General features: G+C 44.6%; 1 protein-coding gene and 1 pseudogene across 1 annotated transcript; one reads left to right on the top strand and one right to left on the bottom strand.

Moving 5' to 3' along the window:
- Positions 1–414: 414 nt before the first annotated feature.
- The window catches only part of LOC121291242, a 56683-nt pseudogene continuing 37461 nt past the window's right edge, over positions 415–19636 (bottom strand).
- On the top strand, positions 9251–16259 carry LOC121291786 (zinc finger protein 271-like). The gene is made up of 2 exons (XM_041213349.1): positions 9251–9294; positions 12554–16259. Exon 2 carries the CDS (start codon positions 12646–12648, stop codon positions 13579–13581), a length of 936 nt encoding a protein of 311 aa, XP_041069283.1. The 5' UTR covers positions 9251–9294; positions 12554–12645; the 3' UTR covers positions 13582–16259.

Raw genomic sequence — 19636 nt, 5'->3', positions numbered from 1 at the left:
GGAGAAGGTGAAACAATCCTGGCACACGTCACACTGGAAGGCTTTGTCTCCTGTGTGGGTTCACTGACATTTCAGGTGGTCTGACAACTGTGTGAAGGCTTTCTTACAGAACTCACACCAATAGGATTTCTCCCTTGTGTTTGAAACATTAATGGACCAGGAGATACACTAACTGTGTGAAAGCCTTGTCACACACCTCACACCTGAATGGTTTCTCACCAGTGTGGATCCACTGGTGCTTCAGGAGATCGGAGGTGTGGGTGAAAACCTTGTCACAAACATTTCACCTGAAGAGTTTCTCCCCTATGTGAATCCTCTGGTGTCCCAGAAGGATCAAAGATGTCACAAAAGCTTCATCACAAAGGTCACACTCCCATGTGTGGATCCTCTGATGGAGTAGGAGTTTCGATGATCTCAAGAACGATTTGTTGCACACCTCATTAATGGTTTCTCACTTCTACGAGTGCGTTGGTGTGTGCAAAGGTTAGCCGACTGTGAGAATGATCTGCCACAGTCCTTGCACATGAATGTGTGAATGCAATGGTGTCTGTGGAGGGTCGATGACTGCGAGAATGATCTGTTGCACACCTCACACGTGAATGGTTGCTCCCCTGTGTGAATGCGTTGGTGTCTGCGGAGGGTCGATGACTGCGAGAATGATCTGTTGCACACCTCACATGTGAATGGTTTCTCCCCAGTGTGAATGTGTTGGTGTACAAGGAGATGCGATGATTGCAAGAATGATTTGTTACACACCTTGCATGTGAATGGTTTCTCCCCAGTGTGCATGCATTGATGTGTCACGAGCGTCGATGACTATGTGAATGCTTGGTCACACACCTCACACTTGAATGGCTTCTCCCCAGTGTGGATGCGTCGGTGTTTCACGAGCGTCGATGACACTTTGAAGGCTTGGTCGTACACCTCACATCTGAAGGGTTTCTCACCTGTGTGATTCCTCTGGTGGCTCAGGAGCTTCGTAGATGTCGGAAAAACTTCATCACAAATCTCACAGTTGTAGGGCTTCTCCCCTATGTGTATTGTCTGATGGAAAAGGAGGCTTGTTGACTGTGTGAATGCTTTGTCACACACCTCACCTGTGAACAGCTTTTCCCCAGTGTGAATGCACCTGTGCTTCACGACCGTCATTGACTGTGTGAAGTCTTGGTCAAATACCTCACACTTGAAGGATTTCTCTTCCATTTGGCTGTTCAAGAGATGCACCTTGCATATTAGCAGATCTTATGAGCCTGTGGAGATCTCCTCACACAGACCTCCTCATACACCTCACAGTTCAACAGTTTCCCACCTATAGGAATGAGTTAGTGGTTCATGAGGCTCGATGAATGATTGAAGCTCTCACCACACTTGGAGCCACTCACACTTCTTCCCAGCCTCACCCTGACTGATCACCCACAGCCAAACCTTTGGAAAGGTTGGTTCTGATGGAAGGTTCCACACCACTGACCAGTTTCAGATCTGATGATATGTCAAAGCTCCCCTGACACAACCGATTTCCAGATGATGGTTTCACTGTCCAACCTTCTCTGTGTTGAGCAATGCTGTGAAGGGACTGGATGTCTTCCCACAGTTGTGTAGTTGTTCCTTGGGTGATGGTCAGGATCTATCTGCGGTGTCTATCCTCTCTGTATTCTCTGGTGTAGTACGGTGCAATCCTTCTGTAAAACAGGAAAAGGAAACATGATTTCCACCAACTCATTTGCTGAAGGACTGGCTCCCTCAGTTAGAGACTGTTCTACAGTGAGTGCTAGTCTGCTATTCCCCTGTGTGTGGGATCAGATACAAGTCCTTTCTTTTTCCTCACTTGACTGTCACACACCCTCTGTTCCCAGCAGGGACACTGAATAGTGACCAGAAGCAGACAATGTGGCTACTTTCTTTCCTCCACCCAGTCGCCCATCTTCCCAGGCACCGTGAGGGCAATGGAAAAGACAGTTGGATGGAGTGTAAAACGGGCTATCAATTCACTATGAATACAAGAGACAAGAATTTGGAGCAGGAGTCGACCATATAGCCCGTCAAGCCTGCTCCACAATTCAATACGATCCTGACTAATCCTGGGCTTCAACTTCATTTTCCTGCCCACTCCCCATATTCCTGAATTCCCTGAGAGACCAAAGCTCTGTCTATCCCAGCTGTAAATGTATGCAACGATGGAGCATCCACAACACTCTGGGGTACAGAATTTCAAAGACACACAACTCTTTGAATGAAGAAATTTATCCTCATCTCAGTCCTAAAAGATCGGCCCCTTATCCTGAGAATGTGCCCCCGTGTTTTAGACTCCCCAATCAATGGAAACAATCTCTCAATGTCTACCCTATCAGGCCCCTTTAGAAATTTGTACATTTCAATAATATGGCCACTCATTCTTCTGAACTCAAAGAATATAGGCCCAATTTACACAGCCACTCATCATTGGGCAGCACCCTTAGCTGAGGGACCAATCTAGTGAACATTCAGTGTACCATCTCGACTGCAAGTATATCCTTTCCTAAATGTGAAGACCAAAACTGCACACGGTATTCCAGATATGGTCTCACCAAAACCCTGTTCAATTGTAGCAAAACTTCTCTAGCCCTGTACTCCAATCCCCCTTGCAATAAAGGCCAACATGCCATTTATGTTTCCAATTGCTTGCTGCACCTGTATTCTTTCTGCATTCCTTGTACAAGTACACCCAAGTCTCTTTCAACATCAACACAAGTTTCTTACTTTTGAAAAAATATACTGCCATTCTATCCTTATGAGCAAGGTGAATAACTTTATTGTTCCTATATTATACTCCATCTGCCATGTTGTTGGCCACTCATCTAACCTGTCTATATTTCTTTGCAGCCTCTCTATATCCTCCCCACAACTTAACTTTCACCCAGCTTGCTATCAGGAAACTTAGATAAATTATTCTCTATCCCGATGAGCTCATGTTGTGCTGGTGAAAACCAGTTTTTCCCTTAGAGTATGTGCTTAATATAAAAAACACTCAGCAGAAATGTTAATTCAATGGAGGTTTTGAAATTTCTCCCCTTGTTTTCCAAAATTATTTGAAGAAAACACACTGATCAGGAAGTGCTAGAAACTAAGGAAAATATTGCTTCAGTGTAGCTGATTGAAGGGTTCTGGTTTATCCTGGGAAATTAGATACACTGCACTCGCTCAGACTGCACATCCCAAATTCAGCTATCAGCCACAGCACTGGGCAAAACTATCAAATCCAAGCCCAGGCTTTTGGGAAAGGCCGATGCCTTCAGATAAAATCTTTAAAGAAGGCATTAAAAGACATTTCAATAAATGTGTCTCCAGGTATGGCAGACAAATTGCTCTGGTGCTGGATTAACAATCCAGAGATTAAGAGTTCAAATCCAATCACAGAAAGTTACATACATAGAATTACAGTGCAGAAACAGGCCATTCAGCCCAGTTGGTCAATGCTGGTGTTTGTGCTTCACACAAGCCTCCCTCTTCATCTCACCCTATCAGCATATCCTTCTGTTCCTTTCTCCCTCATGTGCTTATCTAGTTTCCCCTTTAAGACATCTATGCTATTCACCTCAACTACTCAACATCCAAATGTGTCTGCTAACCAAGTTGCACACCAGTTGCACCTAAATGGAAAAATTAACAAGAAACAACCAAGAGCACAACTAGACAGGAAGAAGTACAGTGATGACTGTGGCTTCACTGGACCATTCACCATGGAAGAGCTGGAAACTGGTATATCTAGTCTAAAACACGGGAAAGCAATTGGTCTTGACAACAGAGCAACGGAGCAGATAAAGCATTTTGGACAGCAAGCAAAGAAATGGCTCCTACAATTGCTCAACCACTGCCTGGCAACACACAAGCTACACAATGTTTGGCAGAAGGCACATGTAATAACACTATTAAAGCCCGGAAAAGATCCCTCAGATCCTAAGAGTTTTCGGCCAATTTCACTGCTTTGCTACACCAATAAGCTGTTTGAACGCCTGATACTCAATAGGATAGCACCAACTGTAGCTGCGAAGATCATTCCAGAGCAAACAGGTTTCCGCCCCGGCAAATCAACAACAAGCCAACTGCTCAAACTCACACAACATATCGAAGATGGTTTTGAGCAAGGGATGGTAACAGGTGCTGTTTTTGTAGACCTGTCAGCAGCATACGATACAGTGAACCATAGACGTCTCCTCTGCAAGATCCTAGAGATGACAAAAGATAACAGAGCTGTTAGAAATCATGCTTCAGAATCTCTGGTTCTATGTTGAACTAGGTGGGAAGTGCAGCAGTGGCGTATTCAGAAGAATGGTCTTCCTCAGGGAAGCGTGCTTGCACCGCTGCTGTACAACATCTACATGAATGACCAACCTATAGACGGTGTCACATGCCGTTTTATATATGCTGATGACTTATATGTCACTGCCCAAAGCATTGATTTTAACACCGTGGAGAAAACGCTTTCTGAGGCTTTGGAGGGACTAACATCCTACTATGAAGAAAACCAACTTCGCGCAAACCATCAAAGACGCAAGTTTGTGCATTCCACCTCAGAAACCGTGAAGCCAAACGCCAGCTTATAGTAACCTGGTGTAGAGCAATACTGACGCATTGCGAGCACCCTATCTACTTAGGAGTCACCCTTGACAGATGCCTCACCTTCAAGAACCACATCGAAAAGACAAAGGCAAAAGTGAGCGCACAAAACAACATCCTGAATAAGGTCAATAACACAAAATGGGGAGCAAGCTCGAAAACATTGCGAACCAGTGCACTTGCTCTTTGCTATTCCACTGCCGAATACGCCTGCCCTGCATGGGAAAGATCTACTCATGCTAACAAGATGGATGCCATTCTGAATGCAAGCTGCAGACTTATCACAGGTTGTTTAAAACCAACAAACACCAACAGCCTCCATATCCTGGCGGGTATCGCTCCCCCGATATAAGAAGAACGGTAGCCAGCAAAAAAGAGCGACTCCATCAAACATCAGATGAGAGGCACCCTCTACATGGTCATACACCTACACCCAGTCGCCTAAAGTCAAGGAAGAGCTTCATGAACAGTGTTGTTCCATTACAATCAACCCCATCTGAAGCCTGCATTGCCTTGTGGAAAGACCGGCTCACCATTCTTGAACAACCCCCAGTGATGGAAATTCTACCGGATGAAAGCCTTCCCCCAGGAGCTAATTGCAACTGGGCAACCTGGAAGTGCCTTAACAGACTTAGAACTGGTGTAGGTCATTCAAAGGTGTCACTAAGCAAATGGGGATATACAACCAGCCCGACAACTTGTGAATGTGGAACTGAGCCACAGACCATGCAACATGTCCTGCAACGCCTATTGCTAGAGGAACCCTGCACTGTTGCAGATCTTGCCGAATACAACAACAAGGCGCAAAAATGCGTCCAGTTCTGGCTGGGCCATGTATAGACTGTCCGTGGACACAATAAGAAGACGACCTCAACTACTCCAAGTTGTGAAGCTGAATATAATTAATTTTGGAATTTGTGGAATCGAATCAAAATAAAAGCATGAAAACTTTCAGGTTGGTAAAAACCTTGTTCAAATATTGTGCTTCAGGAAAGGGAACCAACAACTATGTGGCCTGGTCTACATGTGACTCCAATCCCTCACAACATGGTTGACTCTGAACTGCCCTCTGAAGTGGCCAAGCAAACAATGATAAACAATCACTATAAAGTCCAATTATAAGAGGAAAATCAGATAGATCTGGACAATCCTGGCATTGTGTCAGAATAAGATTAAAGTGATCTCAGCCCAGTGAAATCTGTAAAGTCTCTCTTACCAAGGTCTGAGGACAAGTGACCAAGTGAGGAGAGCTGCCCCACAGACTGGTCAAGTAGCAGTGATACTCACTGAATAGTATCAATCTGGAAACATCCCAGACTCCTTCATCACCACTGAAAAGCAGAATACTGTGGATGCTGGAAATCTAAAATAAATATCGAAAACACTGAAAAAACTCAGCAGATAAGGTAGCACCTGTGTGGCAGGGAAACAGAATTCACATTTCAGATCTGAGATCTTTCATCAGAACTGGGACAAGTCAAAGATGTAACAGGTTTTGAGCAACGGGTGGGTGGGACAAGGACAAAAAGGAAGGTCTGTGTTAGGGAGGACGACAGGAGAGATTGGGTGACAGAAAAGTTAGACTTCCAGGGCCAAAGAGAATGGTGATGGGATAAGAAAAGACACAAAGGAACAAAAGATGTCCCTAGAGCTGGTGTGTTGCTACATGAAAGAAAACATGTGAAACAAGCAAAGGCAAGGAAACAAAATGAGGATCAGAGTTTACAGTTGAGTCCAGAAGACTGTAAAGTGCCTAATCGAAACATGAGATGCTGTTCCTCAAGCTTAAGTTGAGCCTCACTGGAACAGTGCAGCCGGCCAAGAGCAGAAACGTCAGTGTGAGAGCAAGGTGGAGAATTAAAATGACAGATCACCAGGAGCTCAGGGTCATGTTTTGAGACTGAGTGGAAGTGTTCCATAAACTGATCACACAATCTGCGTTTGATCTCCCCAATGTCGAGGACACCACATTGTGAGCAGCAAATGCAGTAGGCTAAATCGGAAAAAGTAGAAAAATTGCAGCTTCATCTGGAAGGAGTGTTTGTGGCCTTGGTCGGTGAGGAGAGAGGAGGAATACAAGCAGGTGTTACACCTCCTGTGATGGCATGGAAAGGGGGTGTTGGGGGTGATTGAGGAGTGGAGCAGGGTGCCACGGAGGAAATGGTCTTTCCGGAATGTTAAAAAGGGGAGGAAGTGGAAAATATGTTTGGTGGCGCAATCATGCCTGAGGTGGCGGAAATGGCAGCTAATGATCCATTGAATATGGAGGAAAGGTAAGGACAAGGGGACCTTATTGTGGTGCGGGGTTGGGGGAGGAGGGGCGAGATCAGAAGTGTGAGAAACATGGCAGACATGGTCCAGATCTGTGTCAACCATGGGTTAGTTGGAGGGTGGCAGGGGGGAATCCTCGGTTGAGGGAAAAAAAGGTATCTCAGAAGCGTTGTTGTGGAAGGTTGTATCGTGAGAACGGATGCAAAAGAAATGGGGGAATTTGACTATTCCAGTGAAACTCTTTCCGATAAGCACTTTACAGCTTTGCAGACTCAACATTGAGTTTAACTGTTTCATACCGTAAACTCTGGCCCCCATTTTGTTTCCTTTTTTTTTGCTTGTTTCAGTTTTTTTTTCTTTCAGTTGGCAACACACCTGCTTTAGGTACATCTTTTCTTTCTTTTCTTATCCCATCACCATTCCATTGACTCTGGAAGACTAACTTTACTGTCATTCATTCTCTCCTGTCTTTCACCCTATCACAAACATTCCTTTCCTCCTTGTCCCAGCCACCCCTCGCTCAAAACCCATTACATCTCCAACTTTTTTTTCACACTTCTAATGAAAGGTCACAGATGTGAAACATTTACTCCTTCTCTCCACAAATGCTGTCTGACATGTTGAATTTTCCCAGCATTTTCTGTTTTTATTCCTTGCAAAGCCACAATGGAACTCAGCACACGAGTGCAAGGTACAATGTTAAAGTACCTTCAGCGAAAAATGGTGAGCAGATGATCAAACCCGGCCTCCTCATAAGGTGCTGGGAGACCCTTCCAAACCACTCAAATCCTCCCCACTATTGAGAAGGCTCAAGTCAGGAGTGTGATGGAATATTCAACACTCACATGGATGGGAACATCTACAACACTGAAGAGTCCCGACAGAATCAAGAACGCAGCCAGTCTCCTAATCAGAGCCGCTACCATTAGACTCAGTATTCACTCACTCCACCACCAGGACTATTTCAAAAGAATCATCCTTTACATTGGATATTCAGCTCCCCTAATTGGATAGCTTAGGGAGGACCAAAGATCATATTTGCAAGTTGCGCAAGGGCAGAAATACAGGTTCATCAATCATTACAAGTAGCAAGGCAGGTCAACAAGGCCATTTTTTAAAAAATCAAACAATATCTTGGGGTAAATTTTCGAGGAATAAAATTGAAAAACTGGGAAGTTATGTTGAACTTGTTTGGAACATTGCTTAAATCACACTTGGAGAGCTGAGCACAGTTCTGATCTCCATACTGAAAAAGGACATAAAGGAACTGGAGAAGGTGCAAAAAACATGCATAAGGATGATATTGAGAATTGAAAGATTGTAACTATCAGGAAAGACTAAACAGGCTAGCACTATTTTCCCTAGAAAAGATAAGGGTAACATGATTGAAATCTTTAAAATCATGAGTTATAAAATTAAGAATTTGGGGGTAAATGGAGAAGATGTTTCCACTTGTGTGGGGAAATCCAAAACTAGGGGCCAGAAATATAAGATGGTCAATAATAAATCCAGTGAGGAATTCAGGAGAAACTTCTTCATCAAGAGAATGATTAGAATGTGGAACTTGCTACCACAGGAAATGGTTGAGATAAATAATTTTGATGTTTTTAATGGGAAGCCAGGTAAGTACATGAGGGAGACAGGAATAGAAGGATCTGCTGATAGGGTGAAATAAAATAGGGAGAAAGCTCATGTGGAGAATAAACAGCGGTAGAAAACAGATGGGCTAATCGGTCTGTTTCTGTGCTTTAAAAACTAGAATACAAACAAAAAGTTGCATGCCCCCTCTCCAGGTCAAAGTGTCCCTTATTTTGTTCCCTCAGAGTTGGTCACCCTGGAGTAAATCTGAGGCACAGTCACTCCCGGGTTCCAGAGTTACTCCTCAAGCATTGGTCAATCTCATCCGCCACTTTCTCTTCTCTGTTCCTCCATCTCATGCCTCTCCTCCGGTGTCTGTCCCTCCCATGTTTCTCTCTCCTGTGCATGTGCTGATCCCACCACTGCACGTTATCACTGCCTTGGCTGCTGTGGGTCTTCCTCTTCTGATCTGCTGTCAAACACATCCGAGGCTACACATCCCACACTGATATTGTCAGTTTGAAAGCCTCTGAGGATGAAGAATGCTGTTCTCATACTAGAAATCTCTGTCAAACATTTACCGGGGGAACTGAGACAACAGCTACAATAACTGAGGTTTTATTCAGATGGGACAATGACAAGTTTAAATCCCCACCTGATCTGCTGCTCAAAGTCGCCTCCGTTTCACTGGTCAGTTTCCCAAACTTCAGGAAACTCATGTTACTCTGGAAATATTTGGATTGGCTGTGAGAGACGTCAATCAGAGACCCCACCCACTCTGCCTATTCTCTCCTCTTCCTCTTCCACAGCTGGTTCACTTCCTGTAGGGACTGAAAACCAAGTGAGGAGATGGTGAGTGAAGGAAGAGAATTTATAATAATTACATCACATAATATCCACACTAATGTTCAGGCAGTCTGACTATCCTGTGGGGAATCAGGTGTGGAAATGCCCCTTATGCTGTGTGAGAAGATCCAGCTGAGAGAGCTGTTTACTGGGTGCTTTGTGCTGAACTGTTTGCCTGGAGCTGTGTGTTGGATATTGAGTGTGTTTATTGGAAGCATTTCCCTTCTGATTTACAGGCTGAGTTTTGTTGATGGGTCATTACTGAATATGAGAAGGTGAGGTGTAATTATCTGGGAGGTGCAGAGTGTCTGAGGATTCTTACTGATTTCCTATTACTGAGTTCTGTGTGTGTGTGTTGGGAGCTGGTTATTATCCTGTGAACTGTGAATGGTCAGTTCTGTGTGTGTGTTGGGTTCTGAATGTTTCCTGTCTTTTCAAATCTCCCCAAGACCTCTCACCCTCCTATCTCTGTAACCTCCTCAGAAAAGAAAAAAAGAAAGACTTGCATTTATATGGAGTCATTCACAGCCACCAGATGTCTCAAAGAGATTTATACCCAATGAATTTCTTTTGAAGTGTGGTCACTCTTGCAATGTAGGAAACACGGCAGCCAATGTGTGCACAGCAAGCTCCCACAAACAGCAATGTGATAATGACCAGATAACTTGTTTTTTAGCGAGTGATGATTGAGGGATCAATTTTGGTCAGGACACCAGGGATAATTCCCCTGTTCTTCAAAACAGTGCCATGGGATCTTTTACACCCACCTTAGAGAGAGAGCAGAAGGGGCCTCAGTTTAAGATCTTATCTGAAAGACAGCACTTCTGACAATGCAGCACACCCTCAGTATAGCACTGGAGGTTCAGCTTCAGTGCCCAAGTCCTGGAGTGGGACTTGAACCCACATTCTTCTGACTCAGAGGTGACAGTGCTACCTCCTGAGCCCAGGTTGACAGTCACCTCAGCTCTACAACTCTCTAAGACCTCTGCACTCCTCCAATTTTGGTCTCTTGAGCGATTTTAACCATTCCACCATTGGTGGGCGTGCCTTCCACTGCCTGGGCCCTAAGCTCTGGAATTCCCTCCCTAAACCTCCCCATCTCTCTCCCCTTCTTTAAGATACTTCTTCAAACCTTGTTTGATCAAGCATTTGACCATCTCTTCTAAAATCTCCGTAAGTGACTTGCTGTCAAATGTTAAAAACAAAAAACTGCGGATGCTGGAAATCCAAAACAAAAACAGAATTACCTGGAAAAACTCAGCAGGTCTGGCAAGCAGGTTTCTCCCAGTTCTGTGGAAGGGTCATGAGGACTTGAAACGTCAACTCTTTTCTCCGCCGATGCTGCCAGACCTGCTGAGTTTTTCCAGGTAATTCTGTTTTTGTTTTGCTGTCAAATGTTGTCTGATAATGCACCTTGAAGTGCTTTGGGACCTTTTACAATGTTAAAGGTACTGTAGAAATCCAGGATGTTGTTGTTGCTGGACAGCACGGTGGCCAGCTTCCTGATTCAGGATTATATTGAGCTTCATGTGTTTAACTCGACCGTCCTTACTTCAGGTTTTACAGCCAGCTGTTCCGGAGGTTAATACTGAAGTTTATTGTGACCAACTGAAGAGCTGGGTGAGTGCTCGGAAGTGAGGTTATGCTTTGAAATCGATGTGTAGGGAGGGGGTGAATGGAATCTGATTTGATGTGGAGAAATGTATGATGCCCTGCTTTGTACTGTTTCCTGATCATTCAGCTGTCTTGTGTAACTGAAAACAGTTGGTTGGTTTGTAGACTGCATCTTGCTGATTAAGACTGTCTATTCAGTCTGTCTGTTAGAGGGAGGCCGAGGTGGTCTGGGGTATGTTCAGTGAAGAATTCTGGAGAGGGTACAGAAGAAATTTACTAGAATGTTCCAGGGTTGAGGGATTACAGTTACGTGGATAGACTGGAGAAGCTGGGATTGTTTCCCTTACAGCAGAGAAGGCTAAGAGGAGATTTGTTAGAGACATTTAAAATCATGAAGCATTTAGACAGAGAGAAAGAGAAAGCTGTTTCCATTGGCAGAAGGGTCAATAACTAGAGGTTACAGATAAAAGATGATTGGCAAAAGAATCAGAGGCGACTTGAGGAAAACCTCGTGGTTAGCATTTAGGATGCACTGTCTGTAAGACAGTGGATGCAAATTCAATAATAACCTTCAGGAGGGAATTGGATAAATACTTGAAAGAGGGAAAATGATAGGGATTCAGGGGAGGAGTGGCGAAGTGAGACAAACTGGATTGTTCTTCAAAAGAGCCAGCCCAGACTTGAAGGGTCAAATAGACACCTTTTGTGCTGTACTCTTCTATGAGTCTATATGATTCTATGAAGGGTTCTCCATTACCATTCCTGGCTCTCACTGTCATTTCACTGTGTTGGTCAGGAACAGGGACACCGTACATAGGAAGAGGTACAAGCTCCACTCTCGGGAGAGACCAGTCACGCCCTGTCTCAGCTCATCTGCTGCTGAAACCTTGTAGACTCCAGACTCAACTATTCCAATGCTCTCCTGGCTGCTCTCGCATCTTGCACTGTAAACTTGAGCTCCTCCAAAACTCTGCAGCCCATGTCCTAACTGACACCAAGACCCATTCCCCAATCACCCCTGTGCTCACTAATCTACATTGGCTTCTGGTCCAGCAGCACCTTGATCTTAAAATTCTTATCCTTATTTTCAGATCTTTCCAGCTTGCCCCTCCCTATCAGAGCAATTTGTCTGCTGTACCTGGAGACACATTTATTGAAATGTCTTTTAACGCTGCCTTTAAAGATTTTACCTGAAGGCCTCGGCCTTTCCTAAAAGCCTGGGCTTGGATTTGATAGTTTTGCCCTGTACTGTGGCTAATAGCTGAATTTCGGATGTGCAGTCTGAGCGAGTGCAGTGTATCTAATTTCCCAGGATAAACCAGAACCCTTCAATCAGCTACACTGAAGCTATATTTTCCTTAGCTTCTAGCACTTCAAAGGCTCTACTGAATTATCATTTCTTCGGAATCGTTTTCATCTTAAACTCATACACTAATGTATGCATTAACTGCACCAACGACACGAGCTCAAAGTGAATTGATAGACTCTTTTATACTCCATCCCCCAACTGTCTATTGCACTGCCATTATGGTACCTGGGAAGACAGGTGATGCTGGGCAGAGGAAAGAAGGTTGCCACTGAGGAGTCAGCCTCTTCAACAAAGGAGGAGAGGGAGTTGGAGTAAATCATGTTTCCTTTTCCTGTTTTACAGAAGGATTGCCCCGTACTACACCAGAGAATACAGAGAGGATAGACACTGCAGATAGATCCTGACTGCCTTCTGAGGAGCAACTGCAAAAGTACATGGAAGAGAAATCATTCGAGAGTGAGGTTTGCAACCAAGCATGTATACAGTCATCGATGCTCTTGAATCAACAACACATTCACACAGACGAAAAACTGTTCAGGTGCGAGGTGTGTGACAAGTCATTCTCAAAGTCATGGAACCTTCACAGGCACCGACGAATGCACACTGGGGAGAAACCATTCAAATGTGAGGTGTGTGACAAATCATTCTCACAATTATCGACACTCCGCACACACCAACGGATTCACACAGGGGAGAAACCATTCACATGTGAGGTGTGCAACAAATCATTCTCACATTCATCAACCTTCCGCGAACACCAACGTATTCACACAGGGGAGAAACCATTCAAGTGTGAGGTGTGCAACAAATCATTCTCGGACTCATCGACCCTCCGCGTACACCAACGCATCCACACAGGGGAGAAACCATTTACGTGTGAGGTGTGTGACAAATCATTCGCACAGTTATCGACCCTCCGTGCACACCAACGCATTCACACTGGGGAGAAACCGGTCAAGTGTGAGGTGTGTGACAAAGCCTTCTCACAGTTAGGGAGCCTCCTGGTCCATCAGAAGATCCACACAGGGGAGAAACCCTTCAAGTGTAGCGTTTGCGATAAAGCTTTTGTAAGGTCTTCAAGCCTCCTGATACACCAGATGATTCATACAGGGGAGAAGCCCTTCAGATGTGAATTTTGTGAGATGGCTTTCATCCAATCCTCTGATCTCCTGAGGCACCAGAGGATTCACACAGGGGAGAAACCCTTCAAGTGTGAGGTGTGTAACCAAGCCTTCACGCAGTTATCGACACTTGTGGAACACCGACGCATTCACACTGGGGAGAAACCATTCCCATGTGATGTGTGCAACAAATCCTTCTCAAGGTCATCGTACCTGTTGCTCCATCGGAGGATTCACACAGGGGAGTAACTCTTCAGGTACGATGTTTGTGAAAAGGCTTTCACCCACTCCTCCTGAAGCATCAGCAGATCCACACAGATGTGAAACCATTGATGTGAGGTGTCTGATAATGTTTTCAAACAGGCAGCATATCTCCTGATCCATCAAGGCACTCACACGGGAGAAACACTATTGGTGCGAGTTCTGTAATAAAATCTTACTCAATTCTCCGTCGACCTGAAACAACAGTGAACCCACAAGGGAGACAAACTCTTCCAATGTGACATGTTAGGATTGTTTCACCATCTTCTTTCTCACTATACACTAACATCTCCACACGGACTCGGAGCTGGATCACCTGCTTCTGTTGCACTCTGTCACGTCGTCCCTGAACAGACTTGCTCTAATGCTATGCCCCCTTGATCTGGACTCTCCCACCAGAGGAATAGTTCTGCTGTAATTATTCTATCAACTTGTTTAATCATCAATTAAATAGCTCAATTAAATTACCCCTTAATTTTCTACATTCAAGGGAATACAAGCTCAGTCTGTGCAACCTGTCCTCAAAATTTAACTCTTTTAGCCCCGGGAACATTCTGCTGAATCTACACTGCTCTCCCTCCAAGGCCAATATATCCTTCCTGAGATGCGGTGCTCAGAACTGAACACAGTTCTCCAGATAGGGTCTAAACAGAGCTCTGTACAGCTGGAACATAACTTCCACAAGGACACAGTTGTTTTGGGGAGATGTTGTTGGTTATCTTTTCTCTTAAGGATGGTCCCGGAGTAATGAGCAGTTTTGGCAGAGGAAAGCAGGACCACTTTTACTTGATGTAGTCCAGTCAGATCTGGTGATGGATGACAAAACCAACTGTGTACCAGATACACTCAAATTTTCACCCCCTGGATGTGTGAAGAAGGGAGACGGACCAGGAAGGAAGAAAATAAAGGTAATTTGGGAAACAAGGGTGTAGAAGTTGAATATGACTTGGAAATATATCACCGTTCCTTCACTGTCACTGGGTCAAAATCCTGGAACTCTCTTCCAAATAGCACTGTGGGTGTACCTACACCACATGGACTGCAGCAGTTCCTGAAGGCAGCTCAGCACCACCTTCTCAAGGGCAACTGGGGATGGGCAATAAATGCTGGCCCAGCCAGCGAAACCCACATCCCCTGAATGAATAAAAAAATAGTTAAACCAAATTGATGGCTGCAGAAAATTATGGTGAATGGGAGGAGACCAAAGAGCAGAGTTTTGCAAATTAGTTAGTGCTGTCCAGGAATATGGAAACTTCCTATGAACTCACATGAGCACTGGATCTCTGTAACCATTGGTGGGTTTGTATGATGGAAACGAGCTCCATCCTCTGCCACTAAACTTTGGTGTCATTTCTGACCACTGGAATTGGAATTTTAGAGATACTTCTGTCTGTAGTATTCTGAGAGAGTTTCCCCTGATGTGAGTATTTGTGTGTTAGTAAAGTGAGCCAGCTCTCAGGAGTGGGTATGGGGTAGAATCAGTCCCTGCTTTAGTTGGTGATGTGAATTATAGACAGATCCTCTTCAGGTGATGGGTGCTTGACTAATACCATGGGGAATGTTTGTACTCTCCTGTCTGGGAGGACTACTATCCTGAGTATGGTGAAAAAGTTGGGGGTGAGTCTCGACAGACCTGAGTTCCTTCAGTTCATCATATCGCAATGTAATAGTGGCGTGATATGTTCGCCTTACACTCTTTCAAGCCTCATTTCAGTTCTGGGAAAGATCTTGAGGCATTTTCAAATGCTTTGATTCAAAGTTTGGTGTAAGCTGAAGATTGTGTTGTATTTGTTTTCTATTTTATCAATTTTCTGTGTAGATTTATAAATCACAATAAATTCACATTCTAGCTAAATCCAGCCAAATCCTCTTCAGGTGACAGGTGTTTGACTAATACCATAGGTAATGTTTGTACTCTCCTGTCTGGAAGGACTGCAATCCTGAGCATGATGATGGAGAGGAGGTGATTTAAATTGAATAGGTTAGAAAGATTAAATAGACTGGGTGTTATTCCCTGGAGTTTAAAAGAATGAGAGGTGATCTTATTCAAACATACAAAATTCTTACAGGGCTTGACAGGGAGATGCAGAAAGGTAGTTTCCACTGGCTGGGGAGGGGTGGTGGGGTGGTCTAGAACCTGAGGACACAGTCTCAGAATAAGGGCCATGTCATTTAGGACCAGGATGAGGAGGAATTTGGTGGTGAATCTTTGGAATTCTCTGCCCCAGAGGGATGTGGAGGCTTAATCGTTGAGTATGTTCAAGACTGAGATCAAAGTTATCAGATATGCTTTCTAGATATCAAAAGCATCAAGGGATACAGGATAGTGCAGGAAAATGGTGTGTAGAAGGTCATCCTTGATCTCATTGAATGGTGCAGTGGGCTTGAGGTGCTGAATGGTCTACTCCTGCTCCAATGTCTTATGTCCTTGTGAGTCTCTACAGACCTGAGTTCCCTCAGCCCATCGTATCTCGATGTAATAACGTCCACCTTACTCTCTTCCAAGATTCATTTCATGTTCTGGGAAAGATCTTGAGTCATTTTCAAATGCTTTATTATTTTGGTTGATTCAAAGTTTGATGTAAGCTGAATATTGTGTTGTTTGTCTGCTGTTTTATCAATCTTCTGTGTAGATTTATAACTCACAATAAATTCACTTTTTAGCTCAACCCAAACGACCTGATTTGTCAGCATGGTGTGTTCCTATTGATTGAAACACTCAGACGCCTACCGTATGAGTTCTGTACACAATATATTGGTCAATGTCACTGTGGAATGATACACTTTCTCCATCAATGGGTTTCCTGTTCATTTGAAGCATAACATTTCCCTAAGGAAGAAACAAAGACTTGCATTTATATATCACCTTTCACAATATCAGGGTATCTAAAGGCGCTTTACAGCTAATGAAATTCTTTTTGAAATGTAGTCACTGTTGTAATATAAAAAACGTGACAGCCAATTTGCACGCAGCAAGCTCCCACAAAGAGGAATGTGATAATGAGCAGATAATCTATTTTGTGACATTGATTGTGGGATCCACATTGACCTGCACATGAGGGATAACTCCCCTGATCTTCTACAATGTAGTGTCATGGGATACTTTCACTTGAGAAGCAGACAGGTTTAACTCTTCTGAAAAATGGTACCTCTGACAGTGCAGCATTCCCTTAGTATTGTACCAGAGTGTCAGGCTCAGTGCTTAGGTCTTTGGAGCGAGACTTGAACCCACAACCTTCTGACTCAGAGATGAGAGTGCTAACTAAGCCACAACTGACAGCTTATAATATTTCTGTTACATTAGATTCAGTTTCAAAGGGGATAAATCTCAAGGCTGGAAAATTGAAGCTAACATAATTTAATCTTTTAAAATCCCTTTTCAGTGTGTGTTTTATATTGAGGGGGTAGGGGCTGATTCTGGCAGCTGCCGGCGAGGATGCACTGAGGTGAATCTTTTTAATTGTTCATAAATAAACAGTCCCCTCCCCAACCCTCTCCCAGTTACAACGACCCTCCTATTTCAATAGAAAAGAAAAAGAGAATTGGGATCTCAGCACCACCATTGGCGGATTTGGAGGAGAGAGTGAGGACAAGATGGTGGAGGATCCAGTGAAGGTAAAGCAGCTCCAGCTATGACTGTGAGAGAAAGGGAATGTGAGAGGGAGGAAGAGAGAGAGAGAAGGGGGGAATGTGAGAGGGAGAGAGAGGGAATGACAGAAACAGAGTGTGAGAGAGAGAGAGCTAGAGAGGGGGTAAAAAAAACAATAAGGAGAGAGGGAATTGGGAGGAGGCAACAGGCAAAATGGTCTCTTTCACACTTACAGCTTATTTTATTTATTCATTTATATGATTTACCAACTCTGTAAAACAATTTTAATTTTTCCTTCTAAAACCCTTCTGGGCCTGGCTTTCAAGTTTATACAAACTACTGCTGGAACAATAATCATTATTATCATCATGTATGTGCTCTGCCTGAATGCAGGTCCATGACTCATGTCTTTCCATGTCTCTCTATCCTGTGTCAGTCTTTTCATTTGCCAATAATTTCAATTTTCAAGCCATCCGAGATTCATATTCTCTTCCTTGTTCTTCATCTTTTCCCTTGAAATCTTCCTTCCATGACGTCTCTTACTGATCTATTTCTCCTTAAGATGTACCCTGCCCAGTCTCTCTGCTTTTTCCTAATTACATTCAGCAAATTTATTTGTTCAGTCACTCTCCTCAACACAGCTTCCAACCTGATAGTTGCCCAACCTCTTCTACCTCCTACCCAAAATCCACAAACAGGACTGTCCCAGCAGACCGATCATGTCAGCCTGTTCCTGCCCCACGGAACTCATGTCTCGCTATCTTGGCTCCCTTCTCCCTCCCCTTGTCCAGTCCCTTCCCACCTACATCCGTGATTCCTCTGACACCCTACATCACATCAACAATTTCCCGTTCCCTGGCCCCAACCGCCTCCAATTCTTCGACACCTCCATCCCCCACCGGGATGGTCTGGTGGCTCTCCGCTTCTTCCTCGAACAGAGGCCCGAACAATCCCCATCCACCACTACTCTCCTCTGTCTGGTTGAACTTGTTCTCACACTGAACAATTTCTCCTTAAACTCCTCTCACTTCCTCCAAATAAAAGCTGTGGCTATGGGTACCCGCATGGGCCCCAGCTATGCCTGACTCGTTATGGGGTATGTGGAACATTCCTTGTTCCAGTCCTACTCTGGCCCCCTCCCATAACTCTTTTTCCAGTACATCGATGATTACTTCGGTGCTGCTTCATGCTCTCGTCGGGACCTGGAAAAATTTATTTATTTTGCTTCCAATTTCCACCCCTCCATCATTTTCACATGGTCCATCTCTGACACTTCCCTTCCCTTCCTTGATCCCTCTGTCTCAATTTCTGGTGATAGACTGTCTACCAATATCCATTACAAGCCTACCGACTCCCACAGCTACTTCGACTACAGCTCCTCACACCCCACTTCCTGTAAGGATTCCATCCCATTCTCTCAGTTCCTTCGCCTCCGTTGCATCTGTTCTGATGATGCCACTTTCAAAAACAGTTCCTCTGACATGTCCTCCTTCTTCCTTAACTGAGGTTTTCCACCCACGGTGGTTGACAGAGCCCTCAACCGTGTCCAGCCCATCTCCCGCGCATCCACCCTCACGCCTTCTCCTCCCTCCCAGAAACATGATAGGATCCCCCTTGTCCTCACTTATCACCCCACCAGCCTCCGCATTCAAAGGATCATCCTCTGCCATTTCCAGCATGATGCCACCACCAAACACATCTTCCCTTTACCCCCCCGGCAGCATTCCGTAGGGATCGTTCCCTCCGGGACACCCTAGTCCACTCCTCCATCACCCCCTACTCCTCAACACCCTCCCACGGCACCTTCCCATGCAACCACAGAAGATGCAACACCTGCCCCTTCACTTCCCCTCTCTTCATCGTCCAAGGGCCCAAACACTCCTTTCAAGTGAAGCAGCGTTTCACTTGTACTTCCCTCAACTTTGTCTACTGCATTTGTTGCTCCCAATGCGGTTTCCTCTACATTGGAGAGACCAAACGCAGACTGAGTGACCGCTTTGCAGAACACCTTCGGTCTGTCCGCGAGCATTACCCAGACCTCCCTGTCTCTTGCCATTTCAACACTCCACCTTGTTCTCATGCCCACATGTCCGTCCTTGGCTTGCTGCATTGTTCCAGTGAAGCTCAACGCAAACTGGAGGAACAGCACCTCATCTTCCGACTAGGCACTTTACAGCCTTCTGGACTGAATATTGAGTTCAACAATTTTAGATCATGAACTCCCTCCTCCATCCCCACCCCCTTTCCGTTTTTCCCCCTCCTTTTTGTTCTATCCAATAATTTATATAGATTTTTCTTTTCCTACCTATTTCCATTATTTTTAAATGTATTTCCATCCATTGTTTTACCTCTACCTTTTAGCCTTTTTAGATTCCTTCACCCCACCCCACCCCCACTAGGGCTATCTGTACCTTGCTTGTCCTGCTTTCTACCCTTAATTAGCACATTTCTTTA

Source organism: Carcharodon carcharias, chromosome 19 (assembly GCF_017639515.1).
Source record: "Carcharodon carcharias isolate sCarCar2 chromosome 19, sCarCar2.pri, whole genome shotgun sequence".
NCBI lineage: Eukaryota > Metazoa > Chordata > Chondrichthyes > Lamniformes > Lamnidae > Carcharodon > Carcharodon carcharias.
The sequence above is the reverse complement of the archived record's forward strand: the minus strand, read 5'-3'. Positions and strand labels throughout refer to the sequence as shown.